This window comes from Idiotropiscis lumnitzeri, chromosome 6, assembly GCF_059441095.1.
Source record: "Idiotropiscis lumnitzeri isolate Australia: NSW breed Sydney's pygmy pipehorse chromosome 6, RoL_Ilum_1.0, whole genome shotgun sequence".
Classification (NCBI taxonomy): domain Eukaryota; kingdom Metazoa; phylum Chordata; class Actinopteri; order Syngnathiformes; family Syngnathidae; genus Idiotropiscis; species Idiotropiscis lumnitzeri.
This window is the reverse complement of record NC_142396.1, coordinates 10,048,070-10,066,755: the sequence shown is the minus strand read 5'-3', so window position 1 is coordinate 10,066,755 and position 18,686 is coordinate 10,048,070. Positions and strand designations below refer to the sequence as shown.

The 18,686-nt window shown below is 39.3% G+C and overlaps 1 protein-coding gene across 3 annotated transcripts; it reads right to left on the bottom strand.

Moving 5' to 3' along the window:
• Positions 1-1,153: 1,153 nt before the first annotated feature.
• On the bottom strand, positions 1,154-18,680 carry LOC148335164 (FERM domain-containing protein 5-like). 3 transcript variants are annotated; one of them, XM_088299105.1, is made up of 14 exons: positions 18,612-18,680; positions 16,373-16,415; positions 15,863-15,941; positions 14,174-14,271; positions 12,901-13,024; positions 11,131-11,218; positions 10,939-11,027; positions 9,758-9,821; positions 9,559-9,650; positions 8,315-8,389; positions 7,416-7,484; positions 7,189-7,295; positions 2,638-2,969; positions 1,154-2,458 (listed from the first exon to the last, which is right to left on the bottom strand). In XM_088299105.1, exons 2-14 carry the CDS (start codon positions 16,377-16,379, stop codon positions 2,411-2,413), a joined length of 1,272 nt encoding a protein of 423 aa, XP_088155231.1. In that variant the 5' UTR covers positions 16,380-16,415; positions 18,612-18,680; the 3' UTR covers positions 1,154-2,410. The 3 variants fall into 3 exon arrangements, with proteins under 3 accessions (XP_088155231.1, XP_088155229.1, XP_088155230.1); XM_088299103.1 differs by having other exon boundaries at positions 1,154-2,969; XM_088299104.1 differs by having other exon boundaries at positions 1,154-2,969; positions 9,559-9,641.
• Positions 18,681-18,686: the final 6 nt, after the last annotated feature.

Sequence of the window (18,686 nt, the reverse complement as noted above, 5' to 3'; positions counted from 1 at the left end):
ACTGTCATGTTTTAATCATTCACTAATTATTGCTTCTTGAATGGTGCCTTTCTTTTTTATATATTTTTCTTTTCTTGTTTCAAGACGCTACATTGACGCTGATACAAATACGGTATGTTGACTTCCCAGGGACAATGTGCTTGTTTTTATTGCACGCATTTCAGAGGACTGAAGCAGCCACAAATGTGCAAAAGCTGCACACTGAAATGTTGACGCTTCCTTAAATTCCTTCCTCAACTTCAACAACCATTTCAAAAATATATGTATTGTAAAACTCTGGAAACTTTGGAAAAAAAAAAGACTTCTTTCCATCATTTCTTTTCAATTTTAACAACCTCAGAAACGAACAGGCCAACAACACACCAAAGTGATTATTTTTTTTGCCAGAATCCATCAGCATGACATGGTATTGCTCCCTTTAGACAATTGTCAATGGAACCTCCAAAGTCGAACACCCGAAAGGTCAATATGACAAAATGGGAAAAAAAAAAAAATAAATAATAAAAATAATAATAATCCGTGGTAATATGACTGGAAAGTCTCTAATAGCTTTTAGAGCTTTTTATCATAAATGGTTTCTTTTTATTATTGTTGATGTAGTTCCAAAATCTCTTAAATTAAAAAAAAAAAAAATGGTTACCCCTGATTTAGGATCCCATTAAAGTCGCCAGCTTGGAGCACCGAACATGTCGTGCCCCAACTTGGTCCTCTCGATGGCATTGAAGAGGAACTACAGCGCGTGTCAAACTTTTGTGTGCGTGCCCTAGACCTACAAAAGTATAATATTTCTATTATTTTAACATTTAATTTTCAGGATTAGATTTTTGCTCATATTCACGGTGACTCAGCTGCGTGGTGATGCGTCTCCCTCGTGCACTGCACATTTGTAATATTAATATTTTTTTTTTTTTACATTGTCTTTATTTCCTTTTGGAAAGTGTCATGAAATGCAAACAAATAAGAGGTTGGTTGGTTGTCGACCTTCGAGGTTCCACTGAACACGTTTAAATGTCATTATTGGTGTTGTGAAAGTGATGTTTGAGACTCTTCTAAAACATTCACAATGTACAGTTGCTCGATTTCACCCCGTCGTTGAGTTCAAACATGCCTCATATGTTTTAAAAGCAGTCATCAATTCAATGTATAAAATGTCAACAATCTACAATAAATGCACCTTTTTTGTATTTGTGTTAAAAAAAGAAATCAAATGCTCTTAATCTCTGACATGACTGTGATAATGTCTGTATTTTACATCTGTCAATTATTTTATTTCTTTTTTACAACATCTGATGTAACAAGGATGTATGAAAGGTGTAAATGTATTTTGGCATTACAAGTGTTTTTGTATTGTACACACAGACCGAAGGCTGACAATTGTTTCTGCGTCAATGCTTCTGTCCTTGCTTGAATCACGGCGCTACAAAAAGTATCATTTTAATCTTCAATAACAAAATAACATTTGAGTCCTGTTAAAATATACATAGGAGCTGTCCATATATTAGGAGACAAACTCATTTTGTACAAAAGAAAAGTACATCTGATCTTCTACAAGCAATATAATACATAAACCTAAAGGTTGATCTTTAAACCAAAATAAATCTTCATCGTAAGAAATAATTGAAATTCATTGAATCTCAAAGTCAATGCAATGAATGAGCAGAACCAACAAACACATTCAAGAAGTACCAGTCCTTTATGAGCATTGCACATCTAAATCTGTACGGTTTAGCTAGGCTATTAGCTACTCATTCCGCTTAACACTACAAAGTCACCATCGCCTTAAAAAGAGATATTTGTCCATTAAAGTGTCCTCTTAAAACAATCATCAAAACCAGCAAGATTCATTTTTTTAGCATTCTTCTCATTCAGTGAACCTTCATTTCGCTTCAACCTTCTATGACTTTATAAATAAGCTTCTTAAAGCGGGATACACTCATACAACAACCATTGCGATCAAAGTCAATACTTTTGTGGAGTCTCTTACATTTTAAAAATCAGCTAAAATGTTAAATATGTGTGGACCCCGCCAACTTACTTCTATTTTACCCATCTTCTATCATTTCCTCTCAACCTCTCATTTGATGCGAACGCACCTTTAAAATCAATAAATAACACCTAAGGGCAACGCTCATCCCTCTCAAAGTTATCAGATTTTTAGGTTGAAAAAACAAAACAGAAAAAGGGGAAGGAAAAGATGATTGGTATTCATAAAAAGAAAAGAAGAGAACGAAAGCGAAAGTGAGTTGGGGTGAGGTGTAAAAACTCAAAGAGAGAAGCTGTCCCAGGGTCACCAGGGCGGTCCATGCTGTATGTTTGCAGGAGGAGGACGAGTCCCATGGGCGCCACGTCCATTGGCATCTCCTCAGACCCCCACCGAGCGGCCTTTTTACCAACGCGAGCACCTCACTTGCTAACGAGCAACCCGCCCACCCAGCGGAGCTTGCAGGCAAACCACCGCCTGAGGGGACAAAAGTATTCGTAATGGAACTGCTCGAATTCCGGGGTCCGGCGGATGTCGCGTAAGAACGCCACGTCGAGGTCGGACTCGGTCAGGATGATGAGGAGAAGGAGCAAGACAAAGAGGAGTCCGATGGTGACAAGGAGCAAACGCAGGACACTTAACACAAACTTATTCACCTGTTCCACCTCGCTGAGGGCCCCTGCAGCTCCCTCTTGTCCAAAGACCCCCACGTCCCCTCGCGTGGGGGTCCCCGCCTCTGACTCCTTCTCCTCCTCGATGCTGCAGGGCGCCCCGTTAATTTGCCGCAAGGCGGCGGGCAGGTCCGCGCCGTGCTCAGCCACCGGCGTTGGCAGGACGCTGTCGGAGGGGCTGTACGCTTCGTCCGAGATCACCGCCGTGCCTTCGCTGGCGTCCGTGGCCTGGCTGCGCGAGCGTGGGATGAACGCCTCACCGTGGGACACCGAACGCACCGGGGTGGAGTGGGCACTGTCACGCAGCGACTCCAGGCCTGGTATAAAGAGAAGAAGGGAGGCAGGTAGAAAGATTTATGATGGTACAAGTCAGCAAACTTGGGCTAACTAGAACAACAAATTTGTTATTATTAATGTTTTATTTCCTCTGCTAGTGACACTTTTGGCCGATTAAAACACAAGTAAAGAGAGAAGGGGGATGAAAGTCGGGGGACGAAAATGGGTGGCGAGAGAGCGGTCGTGGGGGAGTGAAAGTGGGCGGGCCAAAGTGGGGGGGTTGTATGTCATTGGCGTATTCGTTCAGTTGTATTTTACAGGAAAATAATCACATTCAAGGATCAAAAAATAGTCATTGATCAAAATATACTTTGTATTTTTTTTTATTTCACACAAATTCCTGGATTTGACTCAAGTAAATATCTATACAAGCTTTGTGGAAAATTGTACTTTAACAATGAGATAAGTCACGATCCATTACGGAAAATGTTGTGATTAACATTTTTAATGACTTGACAGCACTAGATTAAAAAACATTGATAATCATTTTAGTTCACCAATTGCTTTTGAAACACATTTTTTGTTAAATGACTTTGATTTCATTCTTTTATCATTTTGATGGTTATTGCGAAACAAAAACCTCAAACTCATCAATGCAACATAATAATAATGGAAAAAAAAATGTTTTTCTACATTATATTTATTTATTTTACTTTAGAACCTAAAAACACACACACAAACATTTAACAGAATAACACACCCTCTCAGACACATAGTAAAATATTAGCAAACATAGGTTTAGGGACACAAAGCCAAAAAAAAAAAAAAACTATCAAATTGATTTTTTAATACAGAAATTAGGTTAGAATTGGTATTCAAAAAAGTATTTTGATCATTCAAGTAACACACAGATTCTCTGTGAAGTGGCGAGACTTTTTGCAATTCTCCCATGTGAAAACAGAAAAGAGGATATATTGTCGCTCGATAGACGGCGATATCTTAAGTGTCATCATCGTCATGTCTAATTCAACTGGCGCTGACAGCGTAGCTCTCATTTATCAAGAACATAAGTGACGTAAAGCCTGAGTAAGCAACCTTCAAATATCACAGGCGACATTAAACTCTTCTTGCTTTGATTTAATCAACACCACTGTAGGAGTTAACTTCAATCTCAATAATGTTACATATATGTGCAGTTTATAATATTTGCTTTTAGGCAAAGCTATGATTCAGATAAATGAAAATGAGAAAACTGCCCTAAGACAAGTGCTCATCTACTTAAATAGAGCATATTTGCGTTTCTAGAAGTATCCCTCTATTGTTGTGAGTTTTATTCGCTTTGTCGTTTGAAATGCAGCAATACACAAAAAAGTGTGTTGTTTCTGTTCAATGAAAACCAAATGTAATGTATTTTGTTCTTATGTGGAATGAAAGATAAACAAAGATTATTCCTGTTTTGGACCCCTCCCATCCCTCAAAAAAAAACACCTGCACAAAGTCACAATCTTATCAAATTATTCAATACAAATGCACCCAAGAATAAAAAGGCTCTAAGTATCAATACCGCTCGTGTATCACTTAAAATAAAATGTAAGATCGGTTTTTGCCTGGACATTTACAGTCTGTGACAAACGACCATTTTTCGCATCCGTTTCGACATAAACAATGCTGTTGAAAAATGCCAACCGGCGTTTTCAAAAAAGCACGCGAGTTGTTTTTGCCTCCAGCTACAAACTGCGAAGGGGTCTCATATAGTTTGACAGATGGTGAACACAACTTTATGCGTTAAATACAGAAATAGCACTCGCAACTGAGGCTGCGCTTTTTAATATGGTGCGCCTCATGAAAATATAATACTTCTGATTTTGAGCTTGCCTGTCACTCGAGAAAGCGATGCAGGGCTTCTCCCCGTTGGCCCTTTGCCAAGTTTACCTGGATGGAGGCCAGGCTGAAGGCAAGGCAGCGGCGTGCCAGGCAACGGCGTCACGCTGGCCGACTCCAACTGCTCGCCCAGAGCGGGGTCCAGGGGCAGGACCCCCAGAGCCTTGCCCAGCATGCGGGGCCCCAGGCTTAGCACGCGGACCCGAACGTCGCGGTAGCAGTGGTTGATCATGCGCAGATGGACGTTCACCCGGGTGGTGATGCGGATCAGACACTTCACCATGACTAAGGCACAAGGTTTGCAACTGTCCTGTTCCTAAAGTTCCCGCTGGTCCCTGTCCCGGAATCCAAACCACAGAGTCGCCGTGTGTCAGTGGGCTTCGCTTGCGGATGAGCGTGTGAAGCGACGGGATCGCCTGCCTTGGCCCCACCCAGGCTAGTGACAAACATGGCGTAGCAGGCCCAGGGCTATTTTCAGTTGCGGTATTAATATCGCTGCAACACATGCAGTCAGCTCTCCTGACGCCACAGCAAAATATACTCAAGAGTTTAGTGCTTGGCGAAGGAGGCATGGCGAAGGAGGGGCGCCCTGCTGTTTTCACTTTTGGTTTGAAAAAAATCATATAAGCGAACAGAACTATTTTGAATAATAATCTGGTCAACAAATTTTTACTTTTTTTTTTTTTTTTTAAACCAGAGATGCAAGTAATCTATTCTATGATTAGTTTTAAGAGGATTCTGAATCTGCCCTCAATTAATTTCAAGAACTTCAAGTTTAAATAAAAATTGGAATGAAATTATTATAGTATGTTATATAGTAAAACATTTGGTAATATTAATTAAGGGTTACGTACAGCGAAAGGTAGAATTTCGCTTTTTTTAAAATGATAGCTATAAAATACAACAAATGGTAACATTTTTAAATCACCATCAAAAATACATTTAGGGACACAAAACCATCCTTGATTAAAATTTGCTGTTGACCAGTATAATACAATAATACACTTTTTTTTTGTCTCAATTTGACGATTTAAGGTGCAATTACTTTTTTCAAGGTCTGAAGTACAGAAGTGCAGAGTTAATGTTCATAACTCTAACGTGACTAGCAAAAATGGCACCTTACTGTATTTTTATATCTGGCTGTTATGGTGAGCTAAGTATTTTTTGTGGTGGCACTCGATTTGAAAAAAAAAAAAAAAAAGAGAGAGAGAAAACTATTGCTGTTGACTACCATTCACACTCGCATTCACCCCAGTGGACTATTCGGCGTCTACGAATGTATGAAGAATTTAATTGAATTCATCTGAGGTCTATCACGAGCATGAACCTGCTGTATGATCCATTTCAACAACACTGCATTATGGCCAGCTGCTGCAAGTCCAGCCGCTCGCAGATGTTCCCAATACAGCAGAAGCGGGTCGACTGACGCTCTGATGCGGCAAACTGGGCCAAATGGCTCAAGTTACGGAATGTGAGTGTGTGTTTTCTCATGGAGGGGAGTACCGACATCACCCTGATTTGTTTAGAATTTGATTCCATGTCATCAAGTCAGAAGGTTTAGTGGGACTTGGAGCTGATTTTTCAAAGCCTCAAAAAGCTGTGACTAAGTCTACATATTACCACATGATGATCATCTCGAGAGTAAGAGATCCCCTGTGTGGGAAAAAGCTGTTCTTTTTCATTAGATTGTGTTTTTGTAAGTTTTTACAGGTTTGAACAAAAAGTCAATTCAGAAAGTTGGAATTGTGACAGAAGCCTTTCTGCTTGGGCTTTTACTGATACCAGGAAACTGGACCACATCACAGTGGTCCTTAAATCTTTAAACTGGTTTCCTGTTAAGACATTGAATGGATTGTAAAATATTGAAGGTAGTCTAAAAAGCTGAGACTGACAAATATTCATGACCTTTTATATACTTGTGGACCACCATATTGCTTTTTTGTTTTGTCATTTTTCGAGAGTATTTGACATAATTTTTAATCAATAAACCTGTGTAAACCTCGGATTTACCCAAACAGCAGCACATTGACTTGTGATTTTGTTTGTGATACGAACCTCACTGTTTTTTTTTCTCCGTTTTGTTTCTAGAAGCAAGAAAGTCTTCAATATAAGTGCGCTTCAGACCCCCACCAGTAGATGGCGGCAGCACCATCAATTCACATTGTTTTCATTGCTGTGGAACCAAAATATCACTTGGTTTCGCCAACGCACCATTAAGATGTTTTGTCAACCACAAACAAAACCACAAGCTAACAAACAACCAAAGCACAATTTATCCACAGTCCTGTACAGTATAATTTCTTTCTTGATGACACCATTTGATGGTAGAAGCTTTTTAATCCGCCCAGACACACACAAGAGTCAAAATTACCGGCTTACCCTCCATGATTGAGATGTGCACAGCTCTCCGCCGTGTGCGCGGTACGCTGGTGAGCCGAGGCCCGTGGGTGATGGATGGACAGCTCCTGCTCGGAACCAGGCCAGCTCTGCACAGACACACACACACACACGCGCACACGCACACGCACACGCACACACACAAGCATCAGAGTAATACAAAGGAGCCTACTTACAGATTATTTCAGGACCTCTTCTTAACTGGCTACCTGTGTATTTCCGGAGGTTCTCGTTTGATTTTGGCACTCTGCTCCATCACCTCTTTTGCCACGCGACCACTGTCATAAAGCACATAGATGATGTTTGGAGTGAGTTACACATACAGATACACGACCAAGCCACGATGCCACGAGAACTACTGAAGCAGTGGATGAACAGATCAGCTACTGTGAGCAGATGGAAACGATGCGGCTCTTTGTGTGAATACAAATACACACCTGCATAGGTTAACTTTTGGGCGTAAGAGTCACACTTAAGTTTTAAAGTGGATAATTGGGCTAGCTATACAGATGAGGCAAAAATAAAAAAATGGAAGGATGGATTAAATGTGTGTAATATTTGATAATTACACAACATTCCACAAGAACATTTTTCAATTGTACTTTTTCCCAACTTATTTAATTAAAATTAATTAGCCAATTATTTAGTAAAATAAAACTTGTTATATGGATATGTAGATCAATTTCTCTTCGAATTGCATGTGAATCCTGAAAGCTGAAGCTGATCTGAAATACAGTGGAATTAAATGTAGAATGACATGGATAATATTGGAATTTTGGTAAAGTGTCAACATTTGCAGTGGAATTTTTTTTTTTTTTAGTTGAATGCTTTCAGTCAGTCTAGAAATGTTGAAGGACGTGGAATAATTAAGAATAAATCCTATTGCGGAACATACAGAATTTTACTGTAAAATGTAGAATTTGGGGAAAGTGGGAATTTTTGAATGTCGAAATAGTTTGAATAAGTGAAGAAATGTTGAAGGAAGAGAGAATAAGAAAGCCAGGAGAAGGTCACGTCCTCTGGGAAAGCTTTTTTTTCCCCCACCAGTGCCGCCCGCCCCTTCCTGTCATCAGTCATTAAGTCCCCTAATAGGCAAAGTGTAGATTACCTGTAACGAAAGCGGCTGCCCTTGAAGAACAAATTGCTGCTGGACACTGTGCGGACCTGACTTGACTTCTCAAGTCTGAAAAGGAAAAAGAAAAACAAATGGACATTTCAATTTGAATAAGAAGAGAAAAAGAAGTGGAAACCTTAAATTGGAAGGTCATGTCAACTGGAATTTAACCAATGAAGAGACTTCAGCTCAGTGCATTCATGTCACACGTTTGTTTGCCATTTTTGGGTTAATTGTGCTACCAACACAGAAGAGTGTAGTTTCTTAGATTCAAATTTTGCATAAACATTTTTTTGGTCTTACAATTAGGACTGGGTGATTTGTTGTTTCTCTCAATTAATTCAAGCTTATTGCACAAACCTGTTTTCGAAAATCGATTCTTCTTTTTTTGTTTCTTCTTTTGCTTACACACGCTTCTTGCACTAACAACTTGGCTGCAAACCGAGAGAAGCAAAATCATCGTTGCCAACTTTTTCGACCCGTTTACGACTATTATTTAAAAATACAAAAAGCTAATTTGATCCTCACAAAGAAAAAGACTCAATCGTTTTCATATTGTTTTCTGTATAACTAGAAAGGAGCCATTATGTTAAATTACTAGGGATCGTTTTGAGAAAAGGGACATTTTATTCTTATTCTTATTCCGCGACTGGCCAAAAGTGCTTTTTTTGTCGACCCCATAATAAATGTTTGGGAATTTTTTTTAAACCTTAAAAATTCTTAAATTCTTGAAAAAAAATGTTAAAATGCCAAAAAGCGTTCTCCATAAAAAATGGGATTGTCACCCCCAGAAAAAAAAAATATTTGGGGGGAAAAAAATCTGAATCTACAGTAACTAAATTGCAAACATTCGTTAATATATTTATTTTCACCTAATAATTATTATTAAAATTTTACTTCCATTATTTTTGTGGACGTTGATGCAAGTTAATGCTGGGGAAAAGTGCTTCAAACCTCTGGCCCTTAGAAGTGAGTTTTGAATTTGTGCTGAGTTAATTATTCAGCCGCCCCACACCTGATATGCATATGAGTCCCTGGCACGTCGCCATACACTATTCAATATGTTTGTAGTCATCGTAAGTGAGCCATTCATTTTTAATGCACACTTTCGCCTTGGAGAAAATAACAAGTGATAGAGCTTCGTAACCTCTCCACCCCGCAGACTTCCTCGAAGAGAACGTTGTCAGTTTCGAGAATTATCCAAGGATCACACGGAGGCGTTGAACCGTTCAACTCACTTGTAGAAAGCTTGGTTCTCCACGCCGCACTTCCAAAGGTGCTTGCATGCCTCCGGTGTGGGTGCAAAGTATGTCAGGATGATCTTTGTTTCCTGCACGTTGAAAATAGAAGACATCGTGCAGGATCATTAAAAACACTGATTGAGGGCAGCGGGAACGCATACTGGACAACATGCATGCCAGCAAGTCACACGCTCACCTCCTTGTGGTTTGCATAAACATGGAACGTCTTGGCCTCAAACTTGAGCTTGGTCACCTCGTTCCTGCCCGGTAAGGAAAGCGTAGAAGAACAGGCTCATTAAATATTCATGAAAAGTACTTGAAGATCCCATAAACAGCAAGAGCGGACAAAAACAAATGACTGGTTGTATTCCCTGAAGGAGGACGGTGAATAGGAGAGTTGGAAACATGAGTAGCAAACTCACATTTCACAATAAAAGCATTTAAATGTTTACGATTTCTGAATAGAACTAGTGTGATTTTTTTTGCCAGCTGCGCACATGCGAGAACAACCTCCTTTCGCAGGTAGTGACAGATGGAAGAGTGCATACTGTACAAACAGCTCTGCCATCATTAAATAACTATGCGTACTACTAGTGATACTATCACTACTACCTACTACTAATAATAATAATAATAATTATAATAATAATACAGTAATCCCCTTCCAAGTTCAGGGTTGCATTCCAGGCCGCCCCTATCCAAGTAAAATCAACGATACAGAAGAACCCTATTTAAATACTCCCTAGGCAACTTTTAATAGCATTTATAACACTTATTTTTGTCGAAAGGCTTTAAACACACTATAAATGTAAAATACAAATACATTTTAACACATATAACTTTAGAGAGCAAGAGCAACGGATAACGCACAAATATCTTTCTGTATGTGTAAGTAGAATTAAAGAGGATTTCACATATTTATAAAAGAAAAAAAATAGGCGGGGCTGAAATAGTTTCATTCGAATAAGTTTGCCGCCATCTAGTGGTTGACTGTATAATTACTCTCAAAATAAACAGCAGGCGCAACAAAATAGTGACAAACTGGACAAAAAATACAAATCCAGAAAAAATAGCAGGACTGTGAACCTGGAACCCACAATAGGGGGGATTATTAATAATAGTAGAATTAATAATGAAAGTAATTCTGGTGGTTTGTTCTTGAAAGAAAAATAAGTTAGTCCAAATGTTGGGGCGCACACTAATTTATGCCACGTTACTATCATACAACTTTTATTACAAATGTTTGCAGTGATGTCCAATAGTACTGCATCACATCTTATTCTGATCATTTGCCCCTGTCATGTATCAAAATAAGACATTACAAACTCCTGTGGACATGCAATGTGCTTCGATGCCACTCTACATCATTTTACCCACCATTTAAGGAAATGTACTCTCTTGTTTCCCTGCAAGACCACAAAACCAAAGGGTGTGAAAGCAAGGAAAGCCGGGTTTCCTGACACGTCCTGGAAGAGACAGAAATGAAACGATGACACGTGGAAAACGTTGTACTGCTCACGACCTGTTGTTGTTGTTGTTGTCGGTTCCAAACCACATGCAGCAGCCCACCTTGCACGGATGCGGATCAACACCATATGTCTCCAGCATCTGGGCCTTCTGCAGAAAATTTCGCTCTGATGTTTCAGGTGTCTGCCCACTGAGAGGGAACAGCAACACACCAAACATGAGGATGGGGAACATAACAAAAATATGGGACACATATGAAACAATAATATAAAAAACGTCACGTTTTACAATATTTCTACTTGTGGTTATTTAAACTACTTGCAGAAAGTCAAAAGTTAATTCTGGAATACTTCATGTTATACTGTTTTTTTATTTGTTGGTGTTGTGGATATCCAGAAGAGTAGCCAGAGGAGATACAAATTGACAAAAAAAAAATGTTTGATTGTTTTAGCCTTTATTAGCGAGTCAGCTATTTAGCAGCAACATGCTGAACTATCGTGATAAAAACATTCGCCACTAGTGGGCAGCAGAGTCTCAAACAGTTCAACAACATTAATGGCACACATCCAGCACTGTTGGGTCTCACCATATTTCATGAAACATGGCACATTTTCCCTTTCATTCAATTTGGGCTCTCTAATAACGTACTTTTACAAAATAAGGAAAAAATGAGGAGGGAAAGGAAGAGGAGTAAGAACAAGAAGTGGGAGAAGAGGAGGTCCATTTGGAAGAAAATGTGATTTTTCACAGCAAAAAATGTTGCTTGAAGAGAAAGCACAAGGAGAGGAGAAAGAAGAGAAAAAAATAAGTGGAGAATGAGGCAGGAGGGGAAAAAATATGAAGAAGAATACGAAGAAAGGGAACAAGAGCGGGAAAAAAGAGGAGGAACAGGAGGATGATGCCAAAAAGGAGAAAAAGATTCACCCCGAGAGTCACAAGCCACAGAAAACAATCTTGCTTTTGACCGACGCAGCCATAGATGTATTAATTGGTTGAGACCAGCGAGTCTGTGCACTTCTGCTCGACCGCTTTACCTCTCAAACCACATGACACTATCTCACCATAGTCATCATCATCATCATCATCCTCCTCGTCATCATCATCATTATCTCAGATGAGCACCAATCACCATTAAGTGATAAAGTAAAGTGCAGTCTCTGAGTGGAATAGTGGACATCAAGTGCTTTTTATCGCACCGGCAATTATCATCTTCATCATCATCATCAGGCCGCTGTTGCAGTCAATGACAGAAATGCCAGGACAAGCGTGTATGGTATTTGTTCAGGCTTGAATCCGAGAAGGAAGCACGGGCGTATGACCCACATTGTTCTTGAAGTTGACCCACCCAGCATTGACAGAATCATATTTGTTGTATTCATTTAGCCATTTACCTCTAAAACTGGTTAATTGATAATTATTTATTAAATTGTGGTCTATCTCATTAAATTGTGGGAATTTATGTATTGCAGATTTACATTTAAGAATTTGAACAATTAATAAAAGTGTTTTGTTATTATTACTAGTCGTAGTATATTCATTACAATTAGATGTTTTTAAATATACCGGAATATATAAAGTTGATCAATTTATTTTACAAAATGAACTTAATCCAGTCATGCAGACACAAACAAAGAAGAGTTTCACATCTACTGTAAGTGATCTGCAGTAATAATTTACTTGCAAATGATAAAGAATATATGCCAGTGAGGTTGTTGCATCATTTGTATTCAAGTTTCTTCGTCTTAAAAAACTTCAACACTGCCACATAGCTTCTATTTAGTAGCCCATCTTTGGCAATTTCCTTTATGTGTTAGCGAAGTAAGATGAGGTGAATTCACTGCCACCATCCAACAGTTTCTTTTATCATCTTACATCAGTTCTGTCTTGTGTATGTCCGCGATCCGCCGCTCCAGTTTCTCCGAGTGTTTGGGAAAGAACTGGAATTTCGAGCTGTAGCCTTCAGGATGCTTCCCGGGGTCGTAATTCCCGATCTCAGCTGGAGGAAGGGACACAAAAGAAGGTTAACGTTATCATGATGAGCACTCACGTCACTCTCCATTCGCATGACCCTGATGCTGGATTCTGCTGTGCGAGGAGGAGCTGACCAGGCAGCAACATCTTTAATGCATGAGCCACTCGGCTAACCCTGCAGCACTGTGCTTTTTATGATACTATCTATATATTTCACCATGCGTGACTTTGGTAGAGGATGATAAGAGGCCAGATAACCACTTCAAAGATTTCTGAATGCTCTATTTTGAGTTGGCTATAAAAATGTGCCACATTTGTACCTTTAAGGCTCCATTGGCCACTTATTTTTATCCCCGAACATGGTACATATCGGGAAGCCGTCTCAAGCTACTGTCAAGGTCAGGGATGGGCAACACTCTAAAATTGCTTCCTTTAACACACCTGATCAGTTTTAAGTTGATGTTAGCCATCATTTTAAAGCACTTCCACCTATTCATCTCTATTAGGGATGATGTGAGACTAGAGATGCAGAGATGCTGTCAGCCATGATTGATTTTGTGGCATTTTAGAGCCGCTCAAGTAGTCAAGAAATTACAGATAACATAAACACACTGAAGTGATAATGATTAACGACAAAGCGACGGAAAGGTTTGCCGCTATGCACCCTGGCAACTGAAAAAAGGTAGAAATGAACAAAAGCACACGAACAGCTGCAATGTTTTCTTCACAAGAACCGTTGACAGTTCGTTTAAAGTGCCTAAAGTGCATTCAGTTGCCCGTCCTTGGTTCTAGATTACTCCTAATACTGCTTATTTCTTTAAATTCCATTCCTTACAACAGCAGGCTCTTTGAAAAGGCGTTCACATGTTGAACTTGTTAGTACCCTTGCGTGTAAAAAAAGGTACAGACGTCCCTCACCCAGTTTGGACCATTCGTAAAGCTTTTCTAACCATGAAATGTACTTGTTTTTACCTAGAGATGGAACCTTTTTTTTCTGACATTGTAATAATAGTAAATGCAATTTTTAGAATACATGTCCGGTGGCTTCCGCATCTACAGTTGGCCTGTCTCACCTATTTCCACAGCAAGCATGCATTTGTCAGCCTGCTGAGCTCTACGCCCAAGTTAATGCAGAGTTAGTGAGGCAACAGGTCCATATGTTACCTTCCATTACCTTGAAGGATGTAGGCAGCCAGCAATGCGGCGTCTGAGGTTTTGCACAGGAGGCGGCCGTGGTAAAGGTCCCTTTTGATTTGCAGGAAGACGAGATATCTACAATGAAAAGGAAAAACACAAAGTTCAGTGGGGCGTGTGAGGAGGATCCGGCTGATATTCAAAGGTCGTCCTACAATTGCTACATAATAACTGGACACAGCATTAGGTAGTGCAAAATCTCATCTGAAAGACAAATTTATAATATTTGGGATAGTATAAATTTGTTTCAAACATTTTCTTCATTTCAGCATGTCTTTTTTTCCTATCCAATCAGAATCAATCTATGCCATGTCAATGTAATCTGCCCCGAGCCTTCAGAACCAGTCGTGCTGGTCGATGTAACTTCAACTAAATTATCAATGAGAGTACCAATCACATTCCACAGCGCTGGTCCTTGATGACATCAGTGATTTTCCGTCCTCTGATTGGTTGGTAACGACAAAACATGTGACAGCCCGATTCAACTAGGAAATCACAGCTTTAGTGATCTGCACACAAAATATATTTAATAATCTGCATCTCTTTAAATTCTGTACGTTTTTTTGTTATGTTGTAAGATAAACATGAAGATAAATATTCATTACGAACCGGTCCAGCTGATGTATGAGTAACAGTTGCCTGATAATATAATATTGTCGTATTAATGTTTTTATAATTGCGACGTGATATTGGTGGTATTAAATACTCACCATTTCCTGAAATGCACTTGTGATATTTTCAAAATTTGCTTTGCAAGTGAATAATTATGCTAGCGCTTCACCGCTATCACCAGAATATAAGCCTCCCTCCTCCTGGTCCTTCTCCCCACCTCACTCTCCGCTCACTCAACATGCACTCTCCATCAACGCCCTTTGGCCTTCGTTCCCCGTTGCACACTTTATTATTACACGTGTGACACATGCTACTCCCGTGGCCAGGCAGCGGTGAATCCATCAGTAATGGCAAACGTCATGAGGAATTGCTGTTTTAAATGCATCAAAATGACCTTTCAGGAAGCGGAATTATTATGCAGACTTTTCTTTTTAAAAAATACAAATGTTATGCAAAGCAAGTGTTGTTCTGCCATGTTTCATTCAGGGTTACCAGAGAAAGCTTTTTGCACACCTCTTGCGAAACAAGTCCTTTAGCAAACAGTGTAATATTTATTATAATGTCTCGGATTGGGAAAGCGCTCAGACTTTTTAATGATTGAAAGCTGTGATAACTGTTTATTATTTAGAAAGATGCATTTAGAAATGTGGAATGCGGCACACGGAATAAGTAGCAAGGCTGGCTGTTTGGAAAACTGAATTAGTGTTTGATTATTCATGGTGTAGAATTATTTTTTTTAAATAATTATATATCAGTTGGTGTGAAAATATTGCGATTAGTGCAATGCAGTGCAGGGATTTATTAAATTAAAAAACAAGAAATTGGTAAAGCAATAGTGATTGACAGCGCAAATCAAAATTTTGTTTTACTATTGACTGAAATGATCAATCACAGAAAATCTAATCAAACAATCAAAAATGATTTTCAATATGGAAATGATGTCGGACTTGGAATTCTGAACACTTTTCTTCATAGTTCTTATCAATTAAAATGCATGTGAATTACTTCCTGTATTTTCTTAATTCAACTCTGAGGGGTGAGAAAAGGAAGTTTTTACCGAGTGATTTCCTCCTTTAGAGCAGCTGGGTCAGGAGGGTAAAACTTGACACGCAGACACATGGTGAACGGAGGCTGAGCTGGTGGAAATAAAGATAAAATAGCGTTTCAAAACTGAGATAAAGTGTCATTGACCCGACATCAAACAATCTACAACACTCAAATTACCTGAAACGCATCACTGCCAAACACAAAAGTGAATTTGAAAGTTTAGTATTTGAAAAGGTCAAATATAATTACACCCCCCCCCCGCCCGGTATTGAAGTCAAGAGCAACTATTGGGCCAGTTGCCAAGCAACCGCCCGAGTGAATTGATTGTGTCTATACAAAATTTTACTGTAAATCATCAGCTCATTTACCACCATGTTGAACTTTTCCTCTGAGAGTGACTAATCGCTTTTTAATTTTCTGTTGTCAAATCAGCGCAACACTTTTGTCATGCAAACGTAAACATGCTGTACTTTCGTTACAAATCATCGTTTTAATCGATTAGGAAACGAGCATTACTTACATTTCATTTGCTTAGCAATAGACCTTGTTAACTCCAACCAGTGCTGCGTTGGAAACAGAGAAGATTGTTGGGTTAGTTACAACATTCAAATAACACTTTCAGTGTTGGGTGTCACGACAAAATAAATATATCAGTAAACTGGGCAAGAAGTACTGAAACAATTAATAGTTGGATATGTGCACTCAAAAGTTCGCAATAGGTCAAATTAAATTTGCCTGTAAAGTCTATTGTGCTTTTTAGGGTTCATCCTGAAATTTCACCGAAAATGTTTTCTTTTTCCATTTATTTATTTATTCATTTTAGGTGTCTGCCGATTCTGATATTTGGCAGAATAAAATTAAGGTAATCCATTATGCACAAAAAAAGAAAAAAAAGAAAGATATAGTGGTAACTTTTTTTTTTGACTTTGCAACCACTTAACATTTGACTATTTTAAATTACTTTTTAAATTACTTTGTCCTCAAAATCAGAAAAAATAGTTGATTTTTTTGGGTGGAGGTTGGAGATATGTTTCAATGTCATAATCTTTGTCATAAATTGTTTTGTGTAATGCGCATAGCAACAACAACAAAAATCATTAAAGATACGGATTTTTTTCACCATTTTTAAAGAGTATTCCATCAGTTTTAACAACATGCACCACAATAGTGTCGAGTGCCTGCATCGTGTGAATACTTCATGAATGGTGCGCGTCCTGGAACATCCCCTCGTAATTAAAGCAAACAATAACACGAGTCCTCACTCTGGTGTTCTTTGACTACATCTCATCAAATCTATATTTAAAGTCAAGTCGAGCGTGTCATTTGGACACAGAGCAACGATGCCATGTTCTTCCTCTTGCAAATCTGCTTCAGAATTAATATACAATAAATCGCAGAGTACTCTGGATTCCTCCTACATTTCAGATTTGTGAATGTGTATGAAAAGATTTATTTGATATGCGCCCTGCGATTGGCAGCGGGCCACTCTAGGTTGTACCCCGCCTCTCACAGTTCTGAGGTTCATCTGTGTGGAGGTTTGTCTGCATGTGACTTGCGATTGGCTATTTTCGGATCCAACTCGCAACCTCCCTCCTAATAAGGAAGACGGATGCCTCTTTAGTCACACAAAATGTTGGCGCCAACAAGCAAGATGTCATGATACCGCACAAGATCACATTTTTGCTGCCCCTTAAAGGATTAACACTGCATGCATTTTGCTTTATTTTCAGCTTTCTGCGGGACTTTACTTTAGAAGAAAAAGTAACCTGAACAATAGGTGTTAAGGTAACAAGAGCACACACGCATTTTGTTTCTATTATTTATTTTTTCGTGAGTTTGACTGCAGCCCGTAACAAATAGATCTTGGAGGTTCCACTGGTGCACCATAATCCCAATTCAAGGAAAAATGTCAAACGATTATATTTATAGGAAATGACTTAAATGTGTGAAATCAAATTGGAAAAGCGTCTATGGTACAACAGTAGCCTTTAGAAAAGCACATACCAGTGGGGCTAATGGAGGGCGAAAAGATTTCATTTTTCAGGGAGCATGAAGATTGGAGTGTGGAGTTATTGAAAAATGGTTATTGGAATCTGTGAGGGCTGAATTATGATTTTGTTGTGTTGCTTTAAGTTGGTCAGGTAGAGGTTCATTAAGCAGCAGTCGAACTTTTTGTTCCCTGATGGCACAGGCGTATCCCAAGATGATTGCGCCAGGTTTCAGCCATCCATTTTCTCCAGCACTTGTCCTCATTAAGGTCGCCGATGAGCTAGAGCCTCAGCTGACTTTGGCCGAGAGGCGGGCAACACTGGGGACTGCTTGGCAGCCAATTACTGGGCGCAAATAGACAAACAAGCACATTTGCGCCTATAAACAATTTAGAGTCTTCAATTAACCTGATCATCAAAGGCAACTTGAAGGAATTAATTGCTGGTGTGCTTGATTAGAAAAGGGGCTGAGTTGTTGGGATTTGCTGACCGTTTGAAAGGGACACATATCTTCTCTGAAATAAAATGTCAAAGGTTTTACAACAAAAAAAAAAAAAACATTTGTGTGCTTTTGTCGTCGTTGATGTCAGAGGCAAGTGTTGATTTCTGCAACTGAGTCAAGTCATTACTTAGTGACATGGCCCACGGGCAGCTATGTGCTCAGGTGTAGCGTGTGTACCGTGACACGCACCATTAGCTCATGAGGACATTTACAAGTGACGTTACGGTAGAATACAAGACATGCACCAAAATAAAAGTGGGCCACCTTACCCGCTGCTTGTCAGGATCCACATATCTGATGCCGAAATAATCTTTCTCCAGCAAGTTGAGGTGGTGACAGATGAG